Raw genomic sequence first — 27350 nt, forward strand, 5'->3', positions numbered from 1 at the left:
TGAGAATGGCGTCCGCTAAGAACTGGAATAATTATTTTAATACAGTAACATGAATTAGATGAGAAAATATTTCATTTCCACATTTTAAGTATTTTTATTCCTTCAAATATATTAGAACCTCTTTTTTTTTGACCTTTTTAGTCATTTAAAATAGGCATTAGCTGTATTAAAGAGGAAGTGATGACATTTTTAAAGCAAGTACGCTCCCAAATCATCGATCGAGTGATAAATTAAGACCTCCAGAAATGCACGATAAAGGAGCGCATCATTCTTACAGCTATCAAGCCAGAGATTCAGGACTCTATATCTGATCACATTTAGTAACTAGATAAGGTTCCAGCCCCTTACTCTGCTTTACCTGCTAGTGGCACCTTCACATTTAGCACTGAGATTCAGTCCAAATTGTGTATCCAGCATACAAACACAAAAAGCTTGGTTTTCCCCCTAAAAATAGGCTCTGTGATGTTGTCATTGTCTGTGTGTGTTTGGCTACTGGCCCGGGCTATCAGCGAGCCACAGGGTGATCCTGTGGCTGACACCGAGGTCAGGATCTGCACGCCTGGGTTCCCACCCGTGCTCGCTCACCCATCACTATGTTGAATTAGGTTTTCTGCCTCAGTTTACGTACCTGCAGGAAAAAAGCGGCTCCGAATTACCTCACAGAGATGCTGCTAACCTGAAAGTTTCTAAAACTAGCAACAAAATCTGTATTTGCACTATTTCCTTTTACTCCTTCAGCTTCTGCAGACAGAATACAGCCAGACACTAGCCAGCAAGCTCAGTTCTACCCCAGCTAACACATCATTTCCATTATCAACCAAGTTACCTATTTCGTCTTTATTTCTAAATTAGTTCAGCTCTAGTGAGGAATACATGGCTTGTGACAGGATAGAATTTGGCCTACAAAAAGCTTTTTGATAGTGATATTTAAAAAAATAATAATAAAAAAGAGTAAATAAGCTCTTAGATGTTCTGCTTGTCATTCAACCAGCCTGGTTCATACAGGAGCTTGATGCTGCATGTATGGCACCCAGTGAAACAGCTCCAAAGGCCAGAAAAGGGGATGCTGCCAATGTGCAACCTGCCTTCCCTTCCACTTGTATTATAGAAGCTCGTGTGACTTCCCCGTCTCAAGCTCCGAACAGAAAAACAAACCGAATTCAAGTCAGCGGCTCTTTGCTGAGGACCAGGCGCTGCAAGAAGAGAAGCAGGAAAGGAAACACCGCGTTTCTAAGTTTTTAAGACTGACTGTCAGCAATAAAGATACAAATAAATACAAAAGATTAATACTCAGCATTTCTATTGTGCTTTGCTGTTTGAAAGACCCTGTCAAGCATGAGGAGCTGTATGGCCAAGGGCCACAACTTCACTCAAATCCATGAGGGTTTGTGGCGCCACAGTGATGCCAACTGACCAAAAATGGGACCTGTGGGCATCAAATGCATTTGTTAAAATGTTAATGCAATGTGTTTCACTCCCTCAATGCAAACCCACAGACTCCAGCAGCACTGTCTCTGGGAGTTACAATGCTTAATCTCAGTCTATCAATACACCAATAAGAACAATAATGGTGAAACTGCTGCAAAGCCAGGAGACTGGCAAACTTCATACAGGCAGGACCATATCCACAAACTGACTGATCACAACTGCACCAGGAAACTACCGCACTAGGCTCTTCAACAAAAATGACATTTATTTTGTCATTCAGTGTTGTTTTTTGGGGTAATCTTTTTGGTGGTGGGGGGTCTCTTGGTTGTTTTGTGGTCGTTTTTTTACATCCTAAGTGGGATGGCCTTTAAAACCCTCCGTGTAGCCTGAGTGTCCCCAGTGGTACTTCAGCCCTGAATATCTGCTGGCCAGATAGGACAATTTTGATGGTTCATTTCATGTTGTATAGAATAAAGAACAATATATTCTAGGTTGTCAAATAAAGGGAAAGAGGGCTCTACTGTATCATGATCCAACACACAAAAGAAGTAAAATTCAGGAAAGAAGAGGACAACTTACTGCCTATATGCCTTCATGTAAAACTTTCTATTCTACAAGCTTGCATTTTTTATTAAAGTATGGACACCTCAAACAGGAAAAAAAAACATATTACATTTTATTTTGTTCTCTTGACCACCAATTTACTCCTCGTAGGAAAAGAGGCTGCTACCTATTTTCCATAAAAAAAACCTTTGTAGCAGTCCCAGAGGAAAAGTCAAAAGTTTGACTTGAAAAACGGAGCTACTTCAAAAGCATTGTCAAACAGAGGTGAAGGTTCCTTAAAAATGCATACATTAAACTATGGTATATTCATAAATATCTCCACAACTTTGCACGGTATGTTTGTGATGGAGGTGCATGTATAGGTGAACATATAGAATAATATTTCTAAAACTAACTTAAATAAAGTAGAAAATCAATTTGTTTATTAGCTACTGTTTGGGCTGTGTGTGTGTGTGTGTGAAAAATGAAAGAAAAATGGCGAGTTTTTTTCAATAATAAAAAGGGAGTTGCACTGCAGGGCCCCTAAAGCTTGTGAAAAATTAAACTCGACGGATTCAAACTGTCCTATTTCCACTTCAAAAGAGAAGAGGCACTGAGCTCTTCCCAACTTATCTTCAAACGCCCAGCACCCTAGAAAGTTTCTTTAAAAAAAATAAAGTCTCTAGTTCCCCCAAGCACTGTACCCGTTACTGTAGCTGCTGTCTCTCCCTCTTCTAATTATACCCATGTGAGTCTATTAATCAACTTGTAAATTATTTAGAGAGCCATGCGCTGTCTTCAGCTAGTACAAACACACTGCATGCAAAGACTTGCTGAAAACCAATGGAGCTCCCAAAGGGTCTCGGCAATGTTCAGACGGCTCGCTGCTCGCCAGCACAGCGCTCTTAAAACCAAGAAATAACGCTCAGCTTTACCTCCTCAGATAGAAAGATTTACTCGGCCTTTCAACTCTGCAACTCTTTGCGAGTTTTTAACAAAGAGGAAGGCGCTCTATTGTCAAAGCTTTGCTCGGCACTTAGCGAGGAGAATATTAATTGGGTGTCAGAACCCCGAGTGCTTTCAGCGAGACTCTGATCGCAATCACCAGGGGACCCCGAGTTTCAGAGGCTGCAGCAAAAAGCACCCCTTTAAAACATCCCGATTTAAAATAAGGGGGGGGAAACAATCCACATTTGTAGAGTAATAGTTTTTATTACAAAATAGGAGAAATTAGGGAATTCCAGATGTTACCCCCCACATGCAGACTGCCATGGGGGACGGCTTCAGATATTACTACTTAAAAAATAGAAAAAGGAAGGGGAAAAAACAACGCGGATTGTGCGTGTTCGAGTCTAACAGGCTGCAAACAGTGCAGTGTTATGCACCTTCCATCAATCAGCTCTCCTCACCACTTGAATCTTCATTTTGGTGGAAAAACCAAAACTAACAGCAGGTCTCCCAGCCAAAAAGCAGAATCTTACTGGTTTGGGAGCGGAGTTTGTGTTTCCTGGCTCCATTTATTGCAGCCTTGCAAACAGATCTATTAATTAGCAATGACCATTCCGTTCTATTTCACCATGAAAACACAGAAAATGGAACAGACAGAACGGTATGCAAATTTCTTTTCAACTGACTGATGACCTTCCCTATTTTTGTGATGCCCCCAATGCCAAAATGTTTCTCCTTCTGTTTTCATGAATGCAAACACGAGGGACATTTTAAGGGGGGGGAAAGGCAGAGATCCTTTCTGCAGTGGTGTTTTGGTTGGTTTTTTTCCTCACAGGGTATCAAATTGTGACAGACACCTTTAAAATGGTGAATGTAGATAGTGCGGATGGAACTTTAAATTAATGCGTGCCCATGTTTTCAATGAGACAGGTCCAGGGTGGGGTCCAGCCCTCCTCAGAATTACAGCAACCTGCGGACGCAAATTCCACATAAAGGTCTTAAACAAGCCAGAGAGGTCTATGAACGGGCAATCTCCATATGGATCATTTGTTCGGAGCCTGAATTTCTACAAAGGGAGGACCAGACTATGGAATAATCTCTTCAAAATAGTTCAGAAGGAATCAAACTACGCTCACCTCTACTCCAAATGGAAGTCGTCCCGGGCTGCCCAAGCAAACGGTGTGTGCTAAACTCAGTATTATTGACCCAAATTTAACCTAACTGGAGTTAGTGACCAGATGACTGGTATCAGCCCAATGCTGGTAATTTTCTGCCCAGAGTATAGCCAGCAATAATTGCCTCGTATTCGCTGAAAACCACAATATCCTAAAGGAAATGTCTGTGCATTTCAGACCGGTTGTCCAAGGACCGACTGGATGTTTATGACAGGCAGAAAGCAGTCGGGTTGCTGAACTCTTCACTGAAAACGCATTTTTGAATATCTAGTGTGCACCAACTGTAGACTAGAGTGCCCCGGGAATTAAAAAATTAATGGCCTCAAAAATATCTATGCTACCTTCATTACGCAAAATAAATCACCATATACAAAATGGAGAAGTTTGATAAAGCAACAGAAAAGGCCTTTATGAAACAGCAAATACAGAAAATACAGAAAATGGGAATGCACTGAGTTGCCTTCTGGGGTGAATAATAGAATTGTTCGGGGTGTTCTTGAAAAATGTATACATGAAGCAGCATTACAGGAAGAAGCAATAAAAAGAATGTTTGTGAATCCTAAACCAAGAGGAGCCCTGAGTTAGTCAACCAGAACTAGAACAGAATAGACAGTAGACAGCCTCAATAACTCAATAATGAGTTAGCTCTGAATAAGCTGGGTTTTGAGCCTTTTAATGACACCACAACATATCCTATCGGCATATCTTAAATGACTAATTGTATGCAATCAGTTGTGTCCATAAGAAGGGAAACCACACTGAGATTTGTCCCCAGGGCAAGCATTTTAAGAATATATGAGGCGTGCCCTCAAGATTTTATGGCACTAGTTTCATTTTGAATAGTAATGATTTGAGCACAACGTTTCTCGTGGTCTGCCTTTGGTTCTGGGGTATTCTATGATAATATCACTCGCACGATTCCCTGCCTACAGGAACAACTACTCTTACTTGGTACAGAACTAAAAATGCAATGACAAATTTGAAGTTCTAATTGCTTTTTCAGTTATAAGACTGTCTGCTGTTGACTAAACTAACTCTATTCACACATGATTTTCTTGAAACTTAATAGAGTCAATAATAGTGTCAGCATCTTTCCTTTGTATTAATCTGGTTGTAACTCTGGAGCCAGACAGAACAGATTCTCTGCTCATCTTTCCTCTTTGGTACACTATGTTCTTTCATTTTCTCCAAGCCTCTTGTGAGGGCAGTAATGAATTCTTGTTAGTGTTTACTAATGTAAATTCATTCTTTGTTATTCCCGGGAGAGGAGGATTAGCAAAATGACAGAACTTATTATTTCTGGGATTGCTATATAATATTTACTTTTCTTCAGTCCTTAATTTTGCAGTATGTCCCACCAAATAAAATATATGTGCATACAAGCAAAAGCAGAGGGCGAATTTCTTAGCACAATGCACAGAAATATAGCTATGTTTCCCATTAATATTCAGAAGCATCGTACAGCTTTATCCTTGCATGCTGTATTAAAAAACACAATCTAAATCTCAAATAATTTCTAATTTGGAGGAAGAAAGGAATTGCAACTTCAATTTCATTTTCCTGAAGCGAAAGCAGCTCCCTTGGACTATGAATGTGCATATTTTTAGAACTGCCTAAAAATTACAATCTGTGCAATTATTTTAGTCTACTGGGAATGCTTTTGGTATCTCCTTTAAGGAACTACGACGGTTAAGATGAAGTTTATTAAAACACATGAAGAGCATTTTAGTAAAGAAAGCTCTTAAAGGACCTATCTTTGAATAAGGACCAATCTTCCTCTGAGGCCCCAGAGGCAGGCAGGACAATGAGGAGTTTGCCTGGGTTGATGAGGACTGGGTTAGGGAGCAGTTGGGCAACCTGGACATCCATAAATCCATGGGTCCGGATGGGACCCCATATTTGTATCCCCGGTAACTGAAAGTTCCTCTTCCAGGCTGTTGTAATTTGGCAAAATAAATGTTCTTCACCTGAAATACAACTTATCCTTCAGAACTACAGATATTTTCTGGTTTTCAATACCCACCACAAACAGCGAGCTATCCTTACGCAGGACAACTAACAAACACCTAAAGTTTAAGCTTCTGCCCTAAGGAGCTTACACTATTTATGATTTATCTGAAACCACTGCAGAGCCTTCCAAAAGCAAAGTGTGCTTAGATATTCTTTGTGGTAGTCGCCTCCTACAACCAAAAATGCTGATAGAAATGAAGTTCAAAGCAACTTTATTTTTCAGCTAAAAATATCTGTGTGAAAGTAGAGGAATCTACAGCAGCATTCTACAAGTCAAAGCCTACATATAAAAGCAGAGTCTTTATTACAGCCCACTTGAAATAAAAACACTACGTGATTCTATGCTTTAAATAACAGTTTAAACACTTTAAAGTTATACATCTGTATCAGAATTCTAGCTGAATTTTACTGGAACAGTGAACTATTTGCTTTGAAGATATCTAAGATCTTAGAAGCCTAACTCCTGTCACGCAGGGCTACAAATCACAGGTAATTAAAGGAATTAATCAACTTCCAGATTACTCTGGCGTAACTCAGATTAGAATCTGACCAAGAAAATTTCTCTCCATTTATTTTTTTTGCCACCAATTTGTAACTACAGTGTAATGAGACAGCATCGTGCCCTACCTGGGTATCCATTGTCAATATAAGGCTTAACGAGTTCTCCAAGTTTTGTGTTGTCTGCAATAGCTTCCTTTAGCAGTTGCCCACAGCAAACTAACAGGAAGGGAGAACAAAAAAGACACAAGGTTAAATTTTAAAAAGGAAGCAACAAAGAAAAGGAAAAACCCAAGAAGGTGCATACTGGAATAAGGTCACTGAATAAAATAGAAGTTGCAGGCTTTTCGGGTTTGTTGTTAGGAATTTTTTTCTATTTTTTGGCAGAGCAAAAAGCAAAGAAACTGAGCAGGGGAGAATACTGAATAAAAAAGAATACATTGGCAAAGAACATATTAAAAACAGAGAGAGAGAGAAAGATATTAATCAAATATGTTCCTGAAATAATAACTCAGGGGATTGCCAGCAGTTTTCACTTTTTATAAACTTATAATTACCGAATAAAGTTACACCTGCTGAACAGGATCTGAACGGCACTGCTGGAGGTGCAGGATAATACACAGTTCAAGGAAGTGACTCCCTGGATCATTTAATGATCATGTAAGAATTATCTTTTAAAAGCTGTGCTAATCCGATATCATCATTGACTTCAAATACACAGAACACCAGGAGATGCGGATTTAAAGTTTTAGTCAGAACCATTGTATATGAAATGTTGCTGCTTTGGGCTTGGACAGCACTTTCTGACCAAAGTTATTGAGTTTTACTGCTCCATGCCACTGAGGTACAACAGACCTGGCCCTGATTTTGTAGGGAGGGAACTAAGGTATTGAGAGGTTAAACAACATCAACAACTCCTGGGGGTCCTGGGGACAGCAGGGTGACCATGAGCCAGCACTGGGCCCTTGTGGCCAGGAAGGCCAATGGTACCTGGGGTGGGTTAGAAGGGGGTGGTCAGTAGGTCAGAGAGGTTCTCCTGCCCCTCTGCTCTGCCCTGGGGAGACCACACCTGGAATATTGTGTCCAGTTGTGGCCCCTCAGTTCCAGAAGGACAGGGAACTGCTGGAGAGAGTCCAGTGCAGCCACCAAGATGCTGAAGGGAGTGGAGCATCTCCCGTGTGAGGAAAGGCTGAGGGAGCTGGGGCTCTGGAGCTGGAGAAGAGGAGACTGAGGGCTGACCTCATTAATGTTTATAGATATCTAAAGGGTGAGTGTCAGGAGCATGGAGCCAGGCTCTTCTCGGTGACAACCAATGATAGGACAAGGGGTAATGGGTTCAAACTGGAACACAAAAGGTTCCATTTAAATTTGAGAAGAAACAACTTCTCAGTGAGGGTGGCAGAGCCTGGCCCAGGCTGCCCAGGAAGGTTGTGGAGTCTCCTTCTGTGCAGACATTCAAACCCGCCTGGACACCTTCCTGTGGAACCTCAGCTGGGTGTTCCTGCTCCGGGGGGATTGCACTGGATGAGCTTTCCAGGTCCCTTCAACCCCTGACATTCTGGGATTCTGTGATCCACTGAAGAATTCAGAGCACTACAGGAATCTAACACCTGGAAAAATACTGATATAAAGGGTATAAAAAATGATGACTTAAAGTGGTTTGTCACAGAACATATGCTTTATTGGTTTATATTTCTTCATGGAAATACTACTCGCTTCCCTCAAGAATTTGACATCCATAGCAATGGACAAAGAGAGAAATTTCATGAGCAAATAAGAAAGACAGGCAGCAAAAGATAAGTGATCAAAAAGAGAGAAAGGGGGAATTGAGCAAAGTGCATATTTAGTGAGAACTTACTGTTGACAAGATGGTATTTCTGAGCTATTAGTGCTGCCTGCAGGCTCTTCCCGCTGCCTGGGGGGCCACAAAAGACAATCCGCGGTGTAAAGGGGGCGGCTGATCGGTGCCGTGTTTGGACGTAGGTGAGAACTAGAACATAAGAGAAAGGCAAGAAACACAGTTTATATCCTGTTGGTTGGTTGGTTGTGGGGGTTTCTTTTAATAATATAAACATTTTTAAACTTCTCTCTTTTTAAGAAAAAAGGTGCTCATTTTGATCATCATTTATTTTACCACTGAAACACCTACAGACTCCAACCCAAATCAAACTCTGATGAAACTGTCACGTCAGCAACTTAGACTGAGAGACACTTTAGAAATCTGACTATCATTACACTCTTATACTTTCTTTCATCAGCAGACATCAAACCATTATAAAGAGCAGATTCAATTAATAATTGCTCTTTTACCATCTTGTTTTTAACAGAAGTAATTTTTGCTTGATCGGTACAATTTCACCACGCAAATTATAGAGGGATATAATTACATTTAATACTTTCTGCAGTTTCTGAACAAATATTTAAGTGTGAAAACTCAAGATGTTAAATTAATATGACATTTATCCAGCTGTGTGTGTGATTAACAGTCGATTAATTACAATATTATAGACTTGTAGCATAGATGTCATGACACAATGCGGCATTGACAACACGAAACTGAGTATTATTTTATTCCTTTGTCCATCACTTTTGTATAACTTGCAAAGACTATTTGAGCTTCTCTTTTTGCTGGGCATCATTCTTCTGAGTTTTTTATTGCACAGGAAATACCACAATCAGGTCAACCTACAGATTAGAAGAGCTTTGGAAAGACCACAGCACAACGGAAGCATCATCAACATTGCTGAATTATAGACATCTGAACTTTGTTACAATCTCAAAAGAGAACCTGATGGACCAGCAAGAAGTTACAAGGAGACACGGCTTGGCTGTGCTCAGGATTGAATTTGGATGTGGCCAAACACTCTTAGTCCCCGTGCCCCTCTTATGGCTAATGTAGTAGAGAAGAGCACAGCTCAAGCTTAGCACAAGCTTAAAAATGATTGCAGATTAACAAGCCAGGTCTAAAGTTCATGCCACCGCATCCCGACCGCCCCGTTACCCATGGACACACCTACATATTCTTTGATTTCCTCTGTAATTGCAAGGGATACAATGAAGTGCTAGCCCAGAAATCTTCAGTTCAAATAGAAGAGTCTATAGACTGAAGAGTCCTTGTAATAAAATGCTATTTAGTCTAACAAATGGGACAGGCTTAGACATGAATGTTTATGTGAACTGTAAGCTCATATTAAAAAATAACAACACACACAATCAAAAAATCCCCCCAGAAAACAGACACAAACCATACAAATCTTTTTCTAATGAAGAAGCCTCTCCAGCAAAGTCCAGACCTTCTATTCCTAGCCAGTGAACCTTAAGTGTTGAGAAACTAAATCATCTGCAACCCTGCAGGATCACATCCATCTCTCTCCAGCACCACAAGCTCTACCAGGATACAACACTGTACCGTGGAATTTGATGTCACACATCCCAGCATACGTTAGCAGTAATTTGATCAAAGTTTAAGTGTTTACAAAATTTTAGAATTGTATGAAACATGCCATAATAACACTACTACAAGACCTATGGGGAGAGGCTGAGGGAGCTGGGCTTGTTCAGTCTGGAGCAGAGGAGGCTTAGAGGTGAGCTCAGCACTCTCTAGAACGACCTGAAGGGCAGTTCTAGCCAGGTGGGGATTGGGCTCTTCTCCCAGGCAGTCAGCAATAGGACAAGGGGGCATGGGCTTCAACTCTGCCAGGGGAAATTGAGGCTGGAGATTAGAAAGCAATTCTGTGCAGAGAGAGTGGTCAGCATTGGAATGGCTGCCCAGGGAGGTGCTGGACTCACCGGCCCTGGAGGGTTTTAAACTGCGGCTGGACATGGCACTTAGTGCCATGATCTGGTCAATGAACTGGAGTTGGACCAAGGGTTGGACTTGATGATCTCTGAGGTCTTTTCCAACCCACTCCATTCTGTGATTCTGTGATACTACTGGTAGGATATCTCCTTTTTCTTTTTAAACTCAATCTGTAGCAGTAAAAATACTTAACAGAAGACCTGGAAAACCCTACCAGATTGCTGCATAACTTCCTAAAAAGCAAGTACCAGCTTCCCAAGGAGTGCTCTAGTTATTCAGAACATTTTCCATAACCCAGCGTATTGAAAAGCACAAACATTACAGGCAAAGCACCCTGCTTACAAATGATGCTTAATTTGCAGTAAATAACCAAGTTAATTAGGAGTAATGATCCCCTAGACGGTCTCCACATCTAATTATTCTTTAAAAAAAAAAATATCTGGCTGCTTGATGCGCTGCAGAAAAAAGATCTAGAGAGGATTTTTCCATTCCGGTTTTCAATTTATCTCACTACATTATTAATTAATAATAATTAATATTCAGACACTCGCATTTTTATTTACAATTCAAGGCATGAATTCTTTATGAATGATGATATGAACTTTTAAATTTAATTAAGTAATTTAGAGGTAATTAATGTGTAAATGCAGAATATAAACTTCCTACTTGTTTATCTTAAAAGTGCAGCACTTGTTATTAAAAAAAGACCTTTTTGAGACGCAAAATTACTGGGATATAAGAGATCATCTACAGACTGACAGCTACAAAGTACATTATCAATTGGTCTTTCTGGCAGTTTCCTTATTCTCTTCTTGAAGAATCAACATTGAAAGTCAGATTGCATTACAGTCAAGCGAAGGCAAACAAGGGTTGTTGAACAGAAAAGCTACCAGCACAAACAGCTTTTAAATAATGAAATGTTACTGGCTTTGAACTACTCCTACTTCATGTTATCAAGACTTGTGGAAGGTACCAGCCCTGCAGGAGATTAACAACTGAGCCCCAGCGCAGCCTTTGAGAAGAGACTCTGGTGGAAATAATCGTGACATTTGCTCTTCTCAGGCAGCTGCTCCTTGGCTGGACTCTGCAACTAAGACTGTTCAGCAATCTGCATTTATTCTAACCTGTAAAATAATTACCAGGAATCCCAGACTCTGTACTAGAGAGAACAACTCAGTTGCGAGCCATCTGTGTTGGCTATTCCTAATCCCACCAACTATCTCTAATGGTTGGGAACTATCTTTCAAATAAGCGTTGATCAACCATCAGATTTGCCACAAAGGTACATATTTACCCTGTGACAGGACATCCATGCAAGGCTGGTCTGCGTTGATTGATTTCAGAATTTTTTGGTAGATCTGGAAAACCCCAGGGAAGTTTCTATGATATTCCAGCAGTTTCTTGGACGTCTCCTCTTCAGACAGATCTTCTGGTTTCACCAAACGTTGCTGTACCAGCTCATCACTTGGCCAGTCGAAGGTCGTATGGTACACCTCTAGAAGTTAGACATATTTTACTGGCACACAAAATAATGCAATGCCAACAAATGCTTTTCCCAAACAGCTAAGGTTTATAATTATAAATTCCTTCTAGTTCTTAAAGGGATACCACTTAAATATTAATCCCACTGGTATGACAATGTTTCTGGGACCAAGCAAGACTCCAGTTTCTAGTGGAGATCAGAAACCAACACATACTGCACCTTCTGTGACGGGATCGAGCCTTTTCCCACTGTTGCGCTCAATCAGCACAGTGTCTGGAGCATAAAGCACAACTAGGTACAAAAAAAAGGAAAAAAAAAACACAAAATGTTAATAATAGCACTGCACCCATGAATATGAGCTGTCCCAGTCATCCATACCAATTAACAAGGTTCTACCTCACATTGTACCCACAGCTGAGTACAGAAGTGCCCACAGATCACCCGAGTCTGATTCTCTTTTCGCTAATCATCCTTCCAGTTAAACACTGTAATTTAATTACTAATTTCAGTGCATTTGGTTACAGGTTCTTCTTATGACTTTCTTCTCTGTATCAAACAGCTCTTTCAGATGATTTTTCTCCCTGTTAAGGTACTCACACACTGTAAATCTCATATCCTCTCAATCTTCTTTTTGATTAACTAGACAGACTGAGCTTTAAGACTCTCATTCAGGTCTTGGTTGCACAGGTATAATTGTGAGCAAAACTCAACTTCAAATGTTATTAGCTATATTAAAAATACATGCAAGTACTAGACATTAAACATTTTTGCTTAGCTCTATAGCACTGATTCTGAATTCTTCATTAACAGCCAAATTTCATCCAAATCAAATCCAAAGTGACAATTCATCACGTTCACTAACATCCTGGCAAGTTCATTCTCCACTGGCAAGCTCTACATTTATCATTTTACACCATATTCCACACAATCACGATGTTTTCTTACATTCTACATAGGGCAGCCTGTTCTAGTGGAACCTCTTGTGTTCCAATGTGAACCCACTGCCCCTTGTCCTATCACTGGTTGCATCCCACCCGGACCCATGGATTTATGGATGTCCAGATTGCCCAACTGCTCCCTAACCCACTCCTCATCAACCCAGGCAAACTCCTCATTGTCCTGCCTTCCTCTGGGGCCTCAGCGGTACCGGGCTCCTCAGGACAGCCTCTGGCAGAGTAGACAGAGACAAAGAAGCATTCAGTAACTCTGCTTTCTCCGTATCTTCTGTCGCCAGCGCACCCACCTCAAGTCATACTGAAATATTCTGCCATTTGGTGACTCTGATGTCTTCAGCACCAGTATTGAATTTATGGAGGATTTCTGGAGAGAAACACTTCCAGTCTTTCCTACTGGATGCAATCACACATGAAACTTGTTCTGCTTACCAACGTGCCTAGGAAAGATGCCAGATGACTGCAGCATCCACGCCTGTTCCTGATTTTCAGGGAAGCCTTCCAAAATCCACCCCTATTGAACAAAAACGTGAAGCAGTTATTGACCCTGGAAGAAAAATAGCACTAAATATCAGTGCTATCTGCACAAAAATGACCTCATTCTGATCTCACAGAAGCACAGTATTTGTTATGGATGCTTGTGAGAGAAGAAAACAGACATGGAGCACCAATATTTTTGTGAAAAGGCAGGCAATAATACCACTGCCACAAAGCAATGGGAACGTATGTGTTGTAGCAATGATTTTCTTCTTTTTCATGTTTCAATCTTAAAAAAAAATAAACTTCTATCTCGAACAAAAACAACCCAAACCCATTTCTACAGTTTTGAAATATTCAAAAGGATGCCAGCCCACACTGTGTATAAAAAAAGAGGCTAAACAAATCTAAAGACAGATTTAATGCCGACAACACTGAGGAAAATATGCATGCTTTCATTATTTTCTTAAATTATACAGGAAAACTCACAGTAATGGAACCAGTGTTCCCAAAGCTAATGAAGCAACAGAGCAAAAGAAAGCAAAAAGAAAAAAGAGCCTTTTGCTCCCTTAAGTCCTTGTTATAGCCAGCTAAGTGTTGGATTGAGCATCTTTAAAAATACATCTACAGATCTGTGAAATACCGTAGGAGAGCGGCAGCCTCACTCAGCTTCTGTGCGATGTGGTATTGGAAATCTAATCCACTTCCCAGTCTCAGGTCTGAATCTTCTAAACTTTGGCTAATTTATCTGTTAGTTGCTTAACCGCACACGTCCTTGTCACTCTGTCCTATACCTCCAAATAACTTTGTGATACTACAGTACATCTGGAAACCACCTTTGTACTGAAATAAAGAAGGTATTTTAGGATTGCATTAGCTAGCAATCGTTATCATCTCCCACATAAATCTGAAGCTCTGTCAGTATGGGGTCCAAAGGTTTTAGAAGTATTGCGGGGAAATGTATCTCCACGACTTCTGTAGGAGGAAACTGGGACATTCCAATTATACAAGAAAATAGAGTAGACTGTTTAAAATTCCTTAATTAGCCTGGTTTCAGGAACATGTTATCCTGCTGATATCTGTAGAAAATAAGAGACTGAAGTAACCGCAAGGCGTTTTTGCCACTCCCGGTGTCTGCGCTATCGAATTAGAGCGAACCGCTGTGTAAGGTCACACAGGTGCTGAGAAATCAATTGATCCCTCGGGACTTGCAGGAGACAACCTGCACAATATTTTTAGCGCTATGCTACGAACTTCAGTGCTAGTTCTGGATATATTGTGCTTGTACAACAAATATATATAGGCCCAGATCCTCTTCTAGGGAGAAATGGCATCAGAGGTCTGAAGCCAATAAATCTATGCCAATTTACACAAATCTGGTGCATTTTCTCCACTCCAAGTGCAACACTTTTGGAAACTAAAACAAAACATAGAAAAACCACCCCACAAAACCATTGCTTCTGATGTCGATACAGCTTATTGCTCAAAATCACATACTGAGCAACAGGGAGTAAACAGAGAACACTGGGGTTTGTATCAATGTATAGCAAACTTTAAGAGGTGTATATAAAAAATTCAAAGGTCCTTAAAACGGACAATAAGCAATTTTATAACTAAAAGTTCTTGCGACGAAAGAATAAATATCTACCTGCAACAATATGTTTTAAGGCATTAAACAAAATAAACACACCCCACAAAAATAGTTAGCATTTTGGATCTTATTTCCAAAGGTCTCCGAGTACCAGGGTATCAGTCAGTCCCTAATTAGAATACATTATCCATCTACTTGACACTTCAGTGAAATGTCTATTCCACCACAGAGCCGCAGCTTTGTTCAGAACAGGTTTATTGATATTCTGCTGCATTCCCTCTCCATACCCCCAGTGGCTCGGTTCTGTTTTATCACACATCAAAAAGGCCGTATGCTCAGGGCACCCCGTGCACAGCTCGGAGCTGGAGGTCTGAACAGCTGCAGTAGTATGGTATCACAGGAGGGACAAGCTCCAAGCAGATGTCACACAGAAAAAAACAGAGGAAAGAAAAAAACAGAGAGTAAAAAGACAGTGTGGCTTGGGAACGGAGCGAGAGGAAGCGAGACACAGCAGAGCAAGACCCAACTTAAAATATGCCTATCATGCTTTATGCAAACACCAGTCTTTTTTGCCCTCCTGACTATCATGAAAGTGTAATTAGTAACTTCACATGGTAAATTTGCTTCTTTAAGAAGCCGTCTATTTTTTGTTCTTGATAGCAGTAACCTTACATCCAGGCACGGATTGCACTTGATCACATCAAGGGTGGAACAAAGGCTAAAAGTAATTCCACAGTGCCTGTACTCGGTGGTCACTGGTCCCTCTCTTTCAGCTGGGAACCTCGATCCTTTCCCACATGAAAACTGCTGTAAATGCACCATTCTGCTGCTGCTGGAATGCCAGGCGCTCCCTGCCCTGGGCCACGCTGAAAAGCAGCAACAAGGAATTACTCTCAAAGCCATCACTTCTCTCTTCAGATTTAAGGAATCTGGAGAAAAGGGAATGCCCGAGGTCATTCCCAAATGTAAATCTCATTTCTTTGCTGGTGCACTGCTCTCGGCTACAATACCTGCCTACACACCTTCACACTTTCCACCCCAATAATAATGGCTTGGGTATGCAGTTCTCCTTTGTTATTCAATCTGCACATACCCATTTTTATTTTAATTATAGAATCCAAAATTGACATTGCTTTAGAAAATGAAAAGGGATAGCGCAAAGAAATAATACTGAATTACATGGCATATCAGAAAGAAATCTCAGCCGGAAGTATGAAGGTCAAAGGTCATGAATACTCCTGCCTTTGGGAAAATGGGTCATCACAACAGTTTTTTCCACATCATCACTCAGTGTTTTTGAACAAGTATTACATGCCTTTCAATCCTATCTGAAGAAAGGGAACAGATAATAATGGGGAAAAAAATTCAGTAATAGATTTAGTAGTGTGGTTGTCAAGTTTCTGAGATTTTCAGACAACATCAGGCTGGAGAGTGCAGCAGAAATATTGCCAGCCCAGCTGCTGCAGTCCATCAACATTAGCAGCGTGGGTGATGGAAGAAACTGCAACTTCACCAAATCTCCCATTAGAAATAAACCTTTTATTCCCCACATTATTTTCATGGGTTGAGTAAGTTGCAAAGGTACTAAAAAAGCAGCCACATTCTTCTTGGAAAACAAAAAAAGGTGGTCAATAGGTAGATTCTCTCCCCAGAAAAATCTCTGCGTGGAGTTTCACAGAGACATGATGATCTTTATCTGCCAAGGTAAAGCCAGAAAGAACCAGCAGTCATTGCTCTCTTTGCCTTGCCTTTCAAGGACAGCCGCTACCCTTGTGAACTGATCAGTACCAAATGAAGACTCGTTATTCCACGACTCATGCCAATCACTGCCCTAAGCTCAGTTACTAAATGGTCCTAAGACATGAGGAAAGTTGCTCCGCTCTCTCTCCCGAATTCACCACGGAGCAATCTCTTCACCAGTCTTCCCCAGTTCTGTAAACTCCCTCCACAACAGTCGGAGGTGCCGAAGCCAACATGGACTAACCCCGCAAGATGAAAAGCCTTTGTATCAGCTTCACAAGTCCCAGGTTCTAACATAAAGCTTGCTATAAGTTTTCCGCGTGTGCTGGAACACCCACCCGTCTGATCCCTCGCAGTCCCAACTACATTTGTATTAGAAGAACATACAACACAGGGTCTCGGCAGAGCTGTTGATCAATAAAAGTGTTCTCCTTAGAGAATGCCGGTGACATCTATAAACCTGTGAGTGTCAAAACAACGGCACAAAAAACCCTGTGTTCCCAGCGTCAGTGGGATGAAAGCTGTACAATTAATGCCAAGCCAATGACACCACAAGGAGAAATAAAACAGACAGCTGGTGGTACTATGGTCCAACATACTGCTCCTATCCATTAACATTTTCAGTAAAAACCAGCTGACTCATGTTTTGAAAGAAATGGCATAAATCTGTCCAACGATGTAACCACAGTATTAATTGTATTTCCAATCACAGAAGGAAAATATTGCAATTAAAACGCATAGATCCCCTTGCAAATGGAAAAGATATACACTATGTGAGGAAGTTTTAGTGACCACAAATTACTATCTATTAATAAGATTTTTAATGACCATTGCAACCTTTGTTTTTCCTAAAAATAGGCAAAAACTGAACTAGCCCAATAACATCCACTCCATTCTTGCTGAATGTCAGGGAAGATTTATAAAGGGTTTTTTCCCCCCTGGTTCTTGTGGGGACTGAAACCAGGCTAAAACCCGGCAGTTCACAGTCAGAAGAGCGGTTTCTCTCTTGGGTTTATCATCCCTCTAACTTACTTTCATTTCTACAGGTTTAAAGCTATTTTAAACATACTCACTGGAGGAGAAGTTTCACTTGAGATAGATGTTCCACGTCTTGCCACAAGGACAAGGTGGTAAATCATACAATCACCTGACTTGCTGTATATCCATGATATCTCATTGCACTGCTTACATAAAATATGTTGACATTCATTGTCTTCTTTTTTTCCCTGCTCATTTGCTGGTACATCCAGAGCTGACAACACTGGTTTCTCAACTGTTCCTCAGCTACGCTCTTTAATTCAAAATGCCACAAAAATGAACACGATGGTACCTGCGTGTCTTTAAACAGGTTCTCCTGCCAATTGAAAGGCCAAAGTCCTGTGCGAATCCAGCACAGATAATCAAATACATAAAATACTACAAAATATTTGGTCTGGTGTGCTAAATAATAAATAAAGAAGCTCAGCTAAAAAGACCTTAAGAGAAACCCAGACAGACCCATATAATTCAAGCGCAGTGACTAGTAATGCAAAAGTTTAATTCTACTTTGCAAAGTCAAGATTAATAGAATAATTATGGAGCTGTACAGTGTTTTGTACAGAAAAATTGAAAACCCTTAGGTTTTCTGCCAATCTCTTTACTCCTTTCTTTCTAAGGATCCAAAAATCAGATGCTGAAGCATGGAGCAAGAAACACAGGATCCTAAACCACAAAAATTTAGCTGAAAATGCAATGAACTGTTCCAAAATCAACTTATTTTTACTCCTTCAGGGCTTTCTCTATTGATGGAAAAGGAGGGACGTTTATAGCAAGATACTGCTCAATGCAAATTAGGGCACTGTTATGCAAATCAGGATATTGTTATGCAAATAAGGGGACTGTCATGCAAATTAAGACAGTGTCACACACTCTTCTATGACCTGGCAAAAGAACAACATTAGCTGGGCAAGAAAGGGTTTGCTTTAGCATAATGATTTTTCTCCATAACATTAAACACCAGCAGATAGTATCCTAAATTAAATTCTCATGCAACCAGCGGATTAGAGAACGGGGTAGGACGAAGTTTAGCTATCGCTAGTTCTAACCTACTGATTTTGCTACAGCTATTTGCTCACACCAGAAATATGACACAGACAGATGTCCTCCAGCAAACCTGTCAGGCAGGCACAATTTAAGAGATTACATCCCAGCTATTCATTACCATGCCGATCAAGTTATCCTTTCCGCAGTTCATACCCTGTAACCGACCATCCAATCCAGCTTACACAAGGCAGGTTCATCGGAAGCCACGTCCATCAGTGGCTCAAGCCAAGACAGTTGACTTTGCACTGGTGCACGTGAAGATTTCTTTGGCAACCATTCACATTATCTGAGTTTCAAAAGCTGAAATCTTCAATTGGGGCAGAAAACACTTTTTAAAATTCTTCTTGCTAGTTTTGTTGATGTTTATCTCAAAAAAACCCTGTTTGGTCCTTCCTGAACATGACACCCACTTTGGAGCATGGACTTTTTCCTCTCAAGAAGTGCATCAAATAATGTGCAGTCTGTATTTAGGCACTGTTTAGAAACAGAGTTTTATCCATTAGATTACTATGTCTTTTATAAATAATCCCTTACAATGGGCCGATTACGGACTCAATAAACCATAACAACATCAGAGATTTTAAAGGAAACACATAAAAGAGATTTTGCTTTCCTTGAGTCCAGACATTAATTTCAACCAATATTAATCTACTTAAGTTCTATGTTAAAAGTTTCTACTTTGATTAAGGCTTAGCATATATGGAGGGAGGAAAACCCGCACATCTGTGAATACAGCTAAACCTACTCAGTTGCCTATTTGTGTAAACTAACACTGAACATATTCATTATTACGCAGAAGATAATATATTCAAATGCAGTTTTTCCTAACACAGGAGGAAAAAAACACACAATGAGAAATAAAGAAAATTTAGATAAGGAATGTTAGACTCTTCCCCTCCCCTTTCCTCAAGAAGAGTTTAAATCTTAACATATTGATTTTTATATATCTTCTGTTTATCTGTTTTGTCCACTATATCTCTGCCAGTTGCCCCAGGCAATCAACAAAGCTATGCTTGTTCAGCCTTTGATCATCTCTGTGCTAGAAGATTAGCATATGCATACTCTCATCCTCCCCTTTATCCTGTTAATAAAGCTCCAAACTCCCTCTGCTGATGTTCAAGAAAGCAATCCACTCCAGAGCCCCCGAAGATTTGCCCCCATTCCCTCCTCTGTTCAGGACTCGGAATGCTAACTACTCCTCACGACTTGTGTAAGTGCTTATCCACCGGCCCTCTGAGGAGCAATTCTTACTTGTTTGATGCAGTCCGCATTTGACAGACGTTCCTGGATCAGATTGGCCCAAAGCGCGTTGGGAATTTTCTAAAGAAAGAACAAAAAAAAAGGCTGAATATTCACAATTGAGTTCAAAAGGAATTTTACCATGCAGGCACATTCCGGTTAAAGGTGAACGGAGATGTCTTCTTATAAACGAATAAATCAATCAATCTGTGCAAGTCCCAAGTCATTAACATAATATATCAGAGTGGTAATAAGGGCACAAACCCCAGTGTTAAAGGTAAGCTGAACACAAAGCCTACATCCGTGCTTTTTGCATGCTGACATGGAAGCGGTGCCAAGTTTTACACACTAACACAACAGACATCAAACCTGCAAAGGGATCCACGAGAATATCTTGCGTGGTTAAACAGGGAACTGCTGGGTAAGCTCAAGTGGAAGAGGAGAGTTTCTGGTACTGGGGCCTATATTATTCAATATATTCATCAACGATTTGGATGAGGGAATAGAGTGCACTATCAGCAAGTTTGCTGATGACACCACGCTGGGAGGAGTGGTGACACTGGAAGCTGTGCTGCCATCCAGAGACCTGGACAAGCTGGAGAGCTGGGCAGGGAAAAATTCAATGAAATATAACAAGGGCAAGTGTAGAGTCTTGAATCTGGGCAGGAACAATCCCAGGTTCCAGTGTAAGTTGGGCAATGACCTATTAGAGAGCAGTGTAGGGGAAAGAAACTTGAAAAAGTCTAGACCTTAGCCATTCCAGTTAGAGCAGCTGTTAATCATTTGACTAAATGCCTTGGCTTCATCTCATTCATTTTGTCAGTATTGGTAAAATGAATGCTCAGAAAAAATTCTGCAGTCAGATTCTCTGCTACCCAAGTCAAGAAATTACCTCTCTCTTTCCCACCTGAGCTTGATTCTTTGTTCCACACAGTTTCACATATTGTGGATTCCAATCTCTTTTTCTAACCAAACCATCTGAAGGCCATAAGGTTAAAAAAAGGAGGATTTCTGTAGGTTTATGTTATAGTAAAGGATGCAGATGGATATAACGAAAATGTGGCTGGCCACGCGGAAGATTTCATAACCACGTTCTTCATTAGATCATGAAACAATTTCACCAGGAGTGGTGGAAACGCAGCCAGACAAGTGGAGCAAGCGCTCCGGAACACACGAAAGTCACCAGTCCCCATCTGGCTGTGGGACAGAGTGGGTGGCCCAGCCTGGCAGTGGGTTTGCTGGTTTCATTTCTGCTGTCCCCAGTTGTTTGTGCCTTTCCTAATATCAGCCATTCATAAGGCAACATCCAAGCGGGTAAAAAATTGAAAGAAATCGCTGTGTTTCTTGAAAGCCAGCGTGTCCCATAGGGTGGCGCGTCAGAGCCTCCCGCAGCCTCTCGGCTCGGTGGCTTTGAGTCTGTCACCTCGCAAAGGTGACACGCTGCGGCGGGGACAGCCGGCGGCTCGCTGCCCGCTTTGATGTGTCACGTCAAGGCGGGCGACCGGCCGCCGGGGGTCCACTCTGCTCAGCCTTGCCAAGCCACTTGAAACCAGAATGGCTCTAACTTATTTCAGTGCGGTGGTATTCTTAGCCCTCTCTTTTGAGCAGGGTTTACTGCATAAATTGATCAAGACACACGTGTGGGTATTTCGGTGGTTTAGTTCTGCTCTCTGCAGCTCCATTCCAGTCTCATCTATCGGTCAGTTTTCCTCATACCGAGCAGTGGCCGATAAAACCCTTTTCAATAGGTTGCTTGTAGAATGCTTAATTATTCAACTAGAAATCATTAAATCTGATACATATCACATAGAACATTTACTATGTCTCCCTCATAAACACTCACAGGAATACATCAGGTCATGATAGACCTGACATCTCCTGGAAATATGCAATAATGGACAATGACACACGTACATTTGACAACTGCAGAACCGCATCTTATCAGAGGCCACCTGAGCCTGTCCCAGCACTCAGTGTAGTTAACGGCAAGAGCTGCTGCAATGGTATTTAATGTTTTTATGTTCAGACCACTTTCCTGTATGCACTGGTTTAATCACCATTTCCATCCTGCTGAAAAACCACACTCATTCAAGATTAATTTTAAATATTCCACGTTATTTCAGGGACATCATACTTCGCCTCATACTCAGAGTTCATTTCAATGATCTTTTCACAAAACTGCTGCACTTTTTTTTTGGGTGGAAGCACTTTCACTAGACATTTTAATTGGAAGTTTTGGATATATTTGTTCTGAAAACAGCTAGAAAATACATTGGAATACATTAGAACGCTGAACATGCATAGATAAGGATGCCTTGGGTTTGCCTCTCTTCTGGTATATTTCTTACATGCTATATTACAGAGATATGATGCAGCTGTAAAGCAGTTTAAAGTCATTAAGCAGTATCCAAACACCTTAACTGCAATTTAGTACAGCGTTAAGAGCACACCCATCCCACAAACCCACAATTACCACAGTTGTTTCAACTTCTTATTTTACCCAGTTAACAGGAAAAGTGAAACATGCAATAGCTCATCATTAGACTTTGCTACGGGAAAAACTTGAAGGTGCTTCCTATTAACATTATAATAACTAGAGATGAGGGAGTAATTTGCAGTGATTTATCCAAAAATGTAGCCTCTTTTTTGGTTCATGGAATATTTATCGATAGCTCACGGTTCGTCAAATGTATTGAATATTCAAAAATATTTGACTTCTTTTTGGAATATTTTTACATGCAGAATGATCACATTTTGCTTTGAACAGTCAATATTTAAAATTCACTACCTGAGCTGTGCTCATTAGGAAGTGGCCAGGTGTGTGTTAGCGAATGATTGCATGTCCAACTTGAAAAATTGAGCTTCAGAGAATAATCTCATACTTTAAATACGCCTTCCCTGAATTCCTGTGCCAGGGAATCTTAAATGCTTTAATGTTCACTGGAAGCGAACACAAGAGATAAAAGCTTGGCTAAAGGTGAGTCAAATATGTGAGCAAACATTTGCAGACCTTTTTGCAGCATTTGCCCAGATCTAATAACATTGATCTACTGACCCAAAAATGAACGACCTTTGGCACTAGGGTTAATTTAACCACAGTAACCTTATATGCTTGAAAAGTTCCTCTAACAACATTAAATTGCGTTATATGATCTTCACAGCACGCTTTGAAAAACAGTCTTAGCTCCTGCTTTTCCTCTTTCCATTTATTAAATTGCATTGCCCAGGACCGCAATTTTTGAATGCCCTGGACGTGTCCAGGAGAGCACGAGCAGCTATTGTTCTGTTCCTAAGAGACACCCAAACCCATCAGCGCTAATGGATGTTGCGGATGCTGGAGGAGTCAAGTTCAGCGCTTGTTTCAGCAGAACCAGGGCTCAGTTACGGCACCAGCAGATTGAGCCAGCGGACATGAGTCAGTAAGGGAAGATACAGCTCTTGAGATGACAATTTTAAGTCATTGTAAAGCTTGCATTGATTTAGACGAAGCAAGGAGTTCCCTCCTCATTTTAAGAGTTACATTTGAAGAATCAAACTCACGTAAAAGAACCAAATAGATGATTTACTAAAAACGTTCTTCTGGCATCTATCATCTCAAAACCAAACTACACAGCGCTAAACCACCACCAGATTCTGCTCTTCGGGAGCTCCTGACTACCTGATTAGCCTTGACATTTTTGACTTTCATCTTCCACACCATCCATCTTTTTAAATCAAGTAAGCCCAAAAGGACACCCTTGAAAGTGCATCTGTATGGTCTGGAATATGTTAATAATTACAGTAATTAAACCAAAGGGAATTTTTGTTTTAAATTCTCCCCCTCTAAGTTGAAATTTATGATTCTAGCAAAACAATCTTTAATAATTAGAACGAAGATTTCAAAGCACACATTCTCAATAAGGATTATTTTCTATCATCCCAGCCAAAGCAAATGTTTCTGCCAGTAAGTTCAGTGAGTTCAATGAGCTCTTTCCTCTCAGATCTTTAAGTATTTTACTTGAGGCATCTCCAAACTTCATTTAGTAATTCAGTATAAAATAAACACTACCCTGTATTCAGCCTAAGGAAAATAAAAATAAATCTATGTATCATGTCATCTACCATCTCAGCAAATTCTGAATGGGGAAAGGGACCTGGGGGTCCTGGGGACAGCAGGGTGAGCATGAGCCAGCACTGGGCCCTTGTGGCCAGGAAGGCCAATGGTACCTGGGGTGGGTTAGAAGGGGGTGGTCAGTAGGTCAGAGAGGTTCTCCTGCCCCTCTGCTCTGCCCTGGGGAGACCACACCTGGAATATTGTGTCCAGTTGTGGCCCCTCAGTTCCAGAAGGACAGGGAACTGCTGCAGAGAGTCCAGCGCAGCCACCAAGATGCTGAAGGGAGTGGAGCATCTCCCGTGTGAGGAAAGGCTGAGGGAGCTGGGGCTCTGGAGCTGGACAAGAGGAGACTGAGGGGTGACCTCATTCATGTTTACAGATCTATAAAGGGTGAGTGTCAGGAGGATGGAGCCAGGCTCTTCTCGGTGACAACCAATGATAGGACAAGGGGTAATGGGTTCAAACTGGAACACAGGAGGTTCCACTTAAATATGAGAAGAAACTTGTTCCCGTTGAGGGTGTCAGAGCCTGGCCCAGGCTGCCCAGGGAGGTTGTGGAGTCTCCTTCTCTGCAGACATTCAAACCCGCCTGGACACCTTCCTGTGGAACCTCAGCTGGGTGTTCCTGCTCCATGGGGGGATTGCACTGGATGAGCTTTCCAGGTCCCTTCCAACCCCTGACATTCTGGGATTGTGTGAATCTGTTGATCAATTTCAGTCAGATTTAGCAGGGATATAGAATTCTCACAGATAGGCAATGTCTTCAATTTTATGAAAATAGGTGACCAGGGAGAAAAGAAAAACTCAAACTAGTGGACTTGCTAGAGAGAGTCACAGAAAATCGAACTTCTTTCATTCTACTGCTTGTGGAACACCTTGATGTCTGGAGAAAGCAATCAGCTAAAAGAGCAGGAATCAGCAGCAGAGATGCTTCTGTGAATGCAGGATATTCTTTCAACATATTTTTCCAATCTGCTTGTCACCAGCCTTTAATAACAAGACAAATACAACTAGTCCTGTGAGCCATGACATCCGGAAAATACGTTCTCTGGGCCAACTCCCTTGAACACTAGTTAGGAGGCCCACAATGATACATGAATGGATTTAAAAACCTGTCTGGAGCAAACCACGTACTCAGAGTTGGGCAGAGTGTATCAACCCAAGAACCGAATGATCTCCTGATGCCTCAGCTTGAGAGCTTTGAGGGTTTTCAATAACTGACTGGATTGTCACACTCCTTTGGAGTTAATGCACCAAGTAAGTTATTCGTGTCATGCTGCAGAGAAATCAAACACGCACAACCAAGCAGCTCTGTCAGATCAAAAAAAAGTTCTTTGTGTACATATTTTCCAGAGCATTTTGTACCAAAGGAGACCTCAGAGATTAACGCTTATTTTGTTGAGATTCTCAAACACACTGAAATAGAAGATGCTTGGGTTTATGATATACTGAACCTTTTTCTGTGCTGTGCATACTTGCCCTTCTCTCAATTCTGTTGCTCATGTCTAAGGTTAATATTTTCAGGATCTCCATTACTTTACACTGCTGTCCTCTCCTGCACTTCTTCTATGCCCTGATACATTTTTATCCTGGTTCATCTTTTCTTATCTAGCAGAAGTTACCCTTCTCTAAAAGACCCTGCACCTACATATACACAAACCAACGCACAAACCACTATAGATATGAGAACATTTACTCTGATCTGTTCAATCCGTAGCAGTGGAAATCACGGGAATGCCTTAAAATTCCTCTTCTGTGACATGAGAACTATTATTATACTCTCTTACACACCTGTTTTCTTTCTTTATATGCCTTTGCTTCCTTTGTCAGCGCTAATGTTTCCTTGAATAACAAAGTCTCCTGAGAGATACGTATGGCATCCAAATGTTTACAAAGCCACATCGCCTGAGGGAAGAGGAAAAAAAATACAGGTTGAAATAGCTAGAAAGAAAATGAAGCATTTTTTCAGAAGACTGCAGAAAGACAGAGGGTGTTTTCCTAGCCTTCCATTTAAACAGACAGACTATATGTGTAACTTTGAGCAGCTTGTTAGAAAGATGCTCAAGAATCTACAGCTTTCAATACGGGCTTTTTCATCTACTGTACTACAACACAGATTTTAAAGAAGAAAGCGTTCTTCCTAGCATGCCCACAGCACCATCATCTGCAAAGCTTCCGTGGTTCAAACAAAACTTTGAGATGTTCAAATAAAACCTGGACATTTTCCATTAAGCAGTACCAGTGGACACGATGGACAACTGACCATGTAAGTTAAGCAATCCGCAATATGGGAATACCACAAATGTGTGACTACAGTACCCCTCCCAGCTTAATTAGTCCTGCTAAAAAGCTGGGAAAACATGGGAAGAAAAGTTCTGTCGTGGTATCACTACCAGTACCTGAGTGAGTTCTCCCAGAGCTCACTCCAACATTTCCATGTAACCTGCAGTGTAGATACACAGGCGTACCCCTTGGAAAGCCACCCTTCCACCGACCTTGTGCTTTTCTATCACTTAGATGATTCTGAACGTTCTTATCCCAGAATAACATTTTCACAAGTGCTGAGTGCAACAGAAAGTACAAAAGTAAATGTATTATAACACTGAAGGCAGCACACTTACAACTGTCGTTTTGCCAGAAGCAGCTGGACCAAGTACACAAATCCTTGGAGCTACGAAACAAGAATAAGTGAATGTAGAGATGCAGAAGGGCAAAAATCCCAACCAGTTTCCCACTATTGAATTGCATAATACAAAAGTGTTCACAATGAAACAACTATTTCAGTTGGAAATCTGCCTGAATGGAGACTCCAGGACTGGGCTCCACTGGGGAAAAGGAAGAAAGAGGAAACACTAAGTGCCAGCTGGCCCTTCCTTTAATCTCCATCATCAATGAGATTAAAACTCTCACTAAATATGCCACTTAAGCACATATATACACATACCTATATGTATCTCAATCTTCACAGAAATGACTGGGTTGGAAAAGACCTGAGATCATCCAGTCCAACCCTTGGTCCAACTCCAGTCCATTGACCAGATCATGGCACTCAGTGCCATGGCCAATCTCAGGTTAAAACCCTCCAGGGCCGGTGAGTCCAGCACCTCCCTGGGCAGCCATTCCAATGCTGACCACTCTCTCTGCACAGAATTGCTTTCTAATCTCCAGCCTCAATTTCCCCTGGCAGAGTTGAAGCCCATGCCCCCTTGTCCTATTGCTGACTGCCTGGGAGAAGAGCCCAATCCCCCCTGGCTAGAACTGCCCTTCAGGTCGTTCTAGAGAGTGCTGAGCT

At 41.2% G+C, this 27350-nt stretch overlaps 1 protein-coding gene across 2 annotated transcripts in view; it reads right to left on the bottom strand.

Moving 5' to 3' along the window:
• Positions 1-27350, bottom strand: part of AK8 (adenylate kinase 8) — a 61948-nt gene that overhangs the window by 29079 nt on the left and 5519 nt on the right. For both annotated transcript variants that reach the window (XM_065853998.2, XM_071817325.1), the window contains exons 3-10: positions 26680-26729; positions 25850-25963; positions 19979-20047; positions 13270-13351; positions 12104-12175; positions 11696-11896; positions 8461-8592; positions 6732-6821 (exon numbers count right to left, since the gene is read on the bottom strand). In XM_065853998.2, coding sequence (XP_065710070.1) covers positions 6732-6821; positions 8461-8592; positions 11696-11896; positions 12104-12175; positions 13270-13351; positions 19979-20047; positions 25850-25963; positions 26680-26729 — 810 coding nt within the window. The remainder of the gene's footprint in view (positions 1-6731; positions 6822-8460; positions 8593-11695; positions 11897-12103; positions 12176-13269; positions 13352-19978; positions 20048-25849; positions 25964-26679; positions 26730-27350) is intronic.

The sequence above is a fragment of the Patagioenas fasciata genome, chromosome 20 (assembly GCF_037038585.1).
Source record: "Patagioenas fasciata isolate bPatFas1 chromosome 20, bPatFas1.hap1, whole genome shotgun sequence".
Taxonomy (NCBI): Eukaryota; Metazoa; Chordata; class Aves; order Columbiformes; family Columbidae; genus Patagioenas; species Patagioenas fasciata.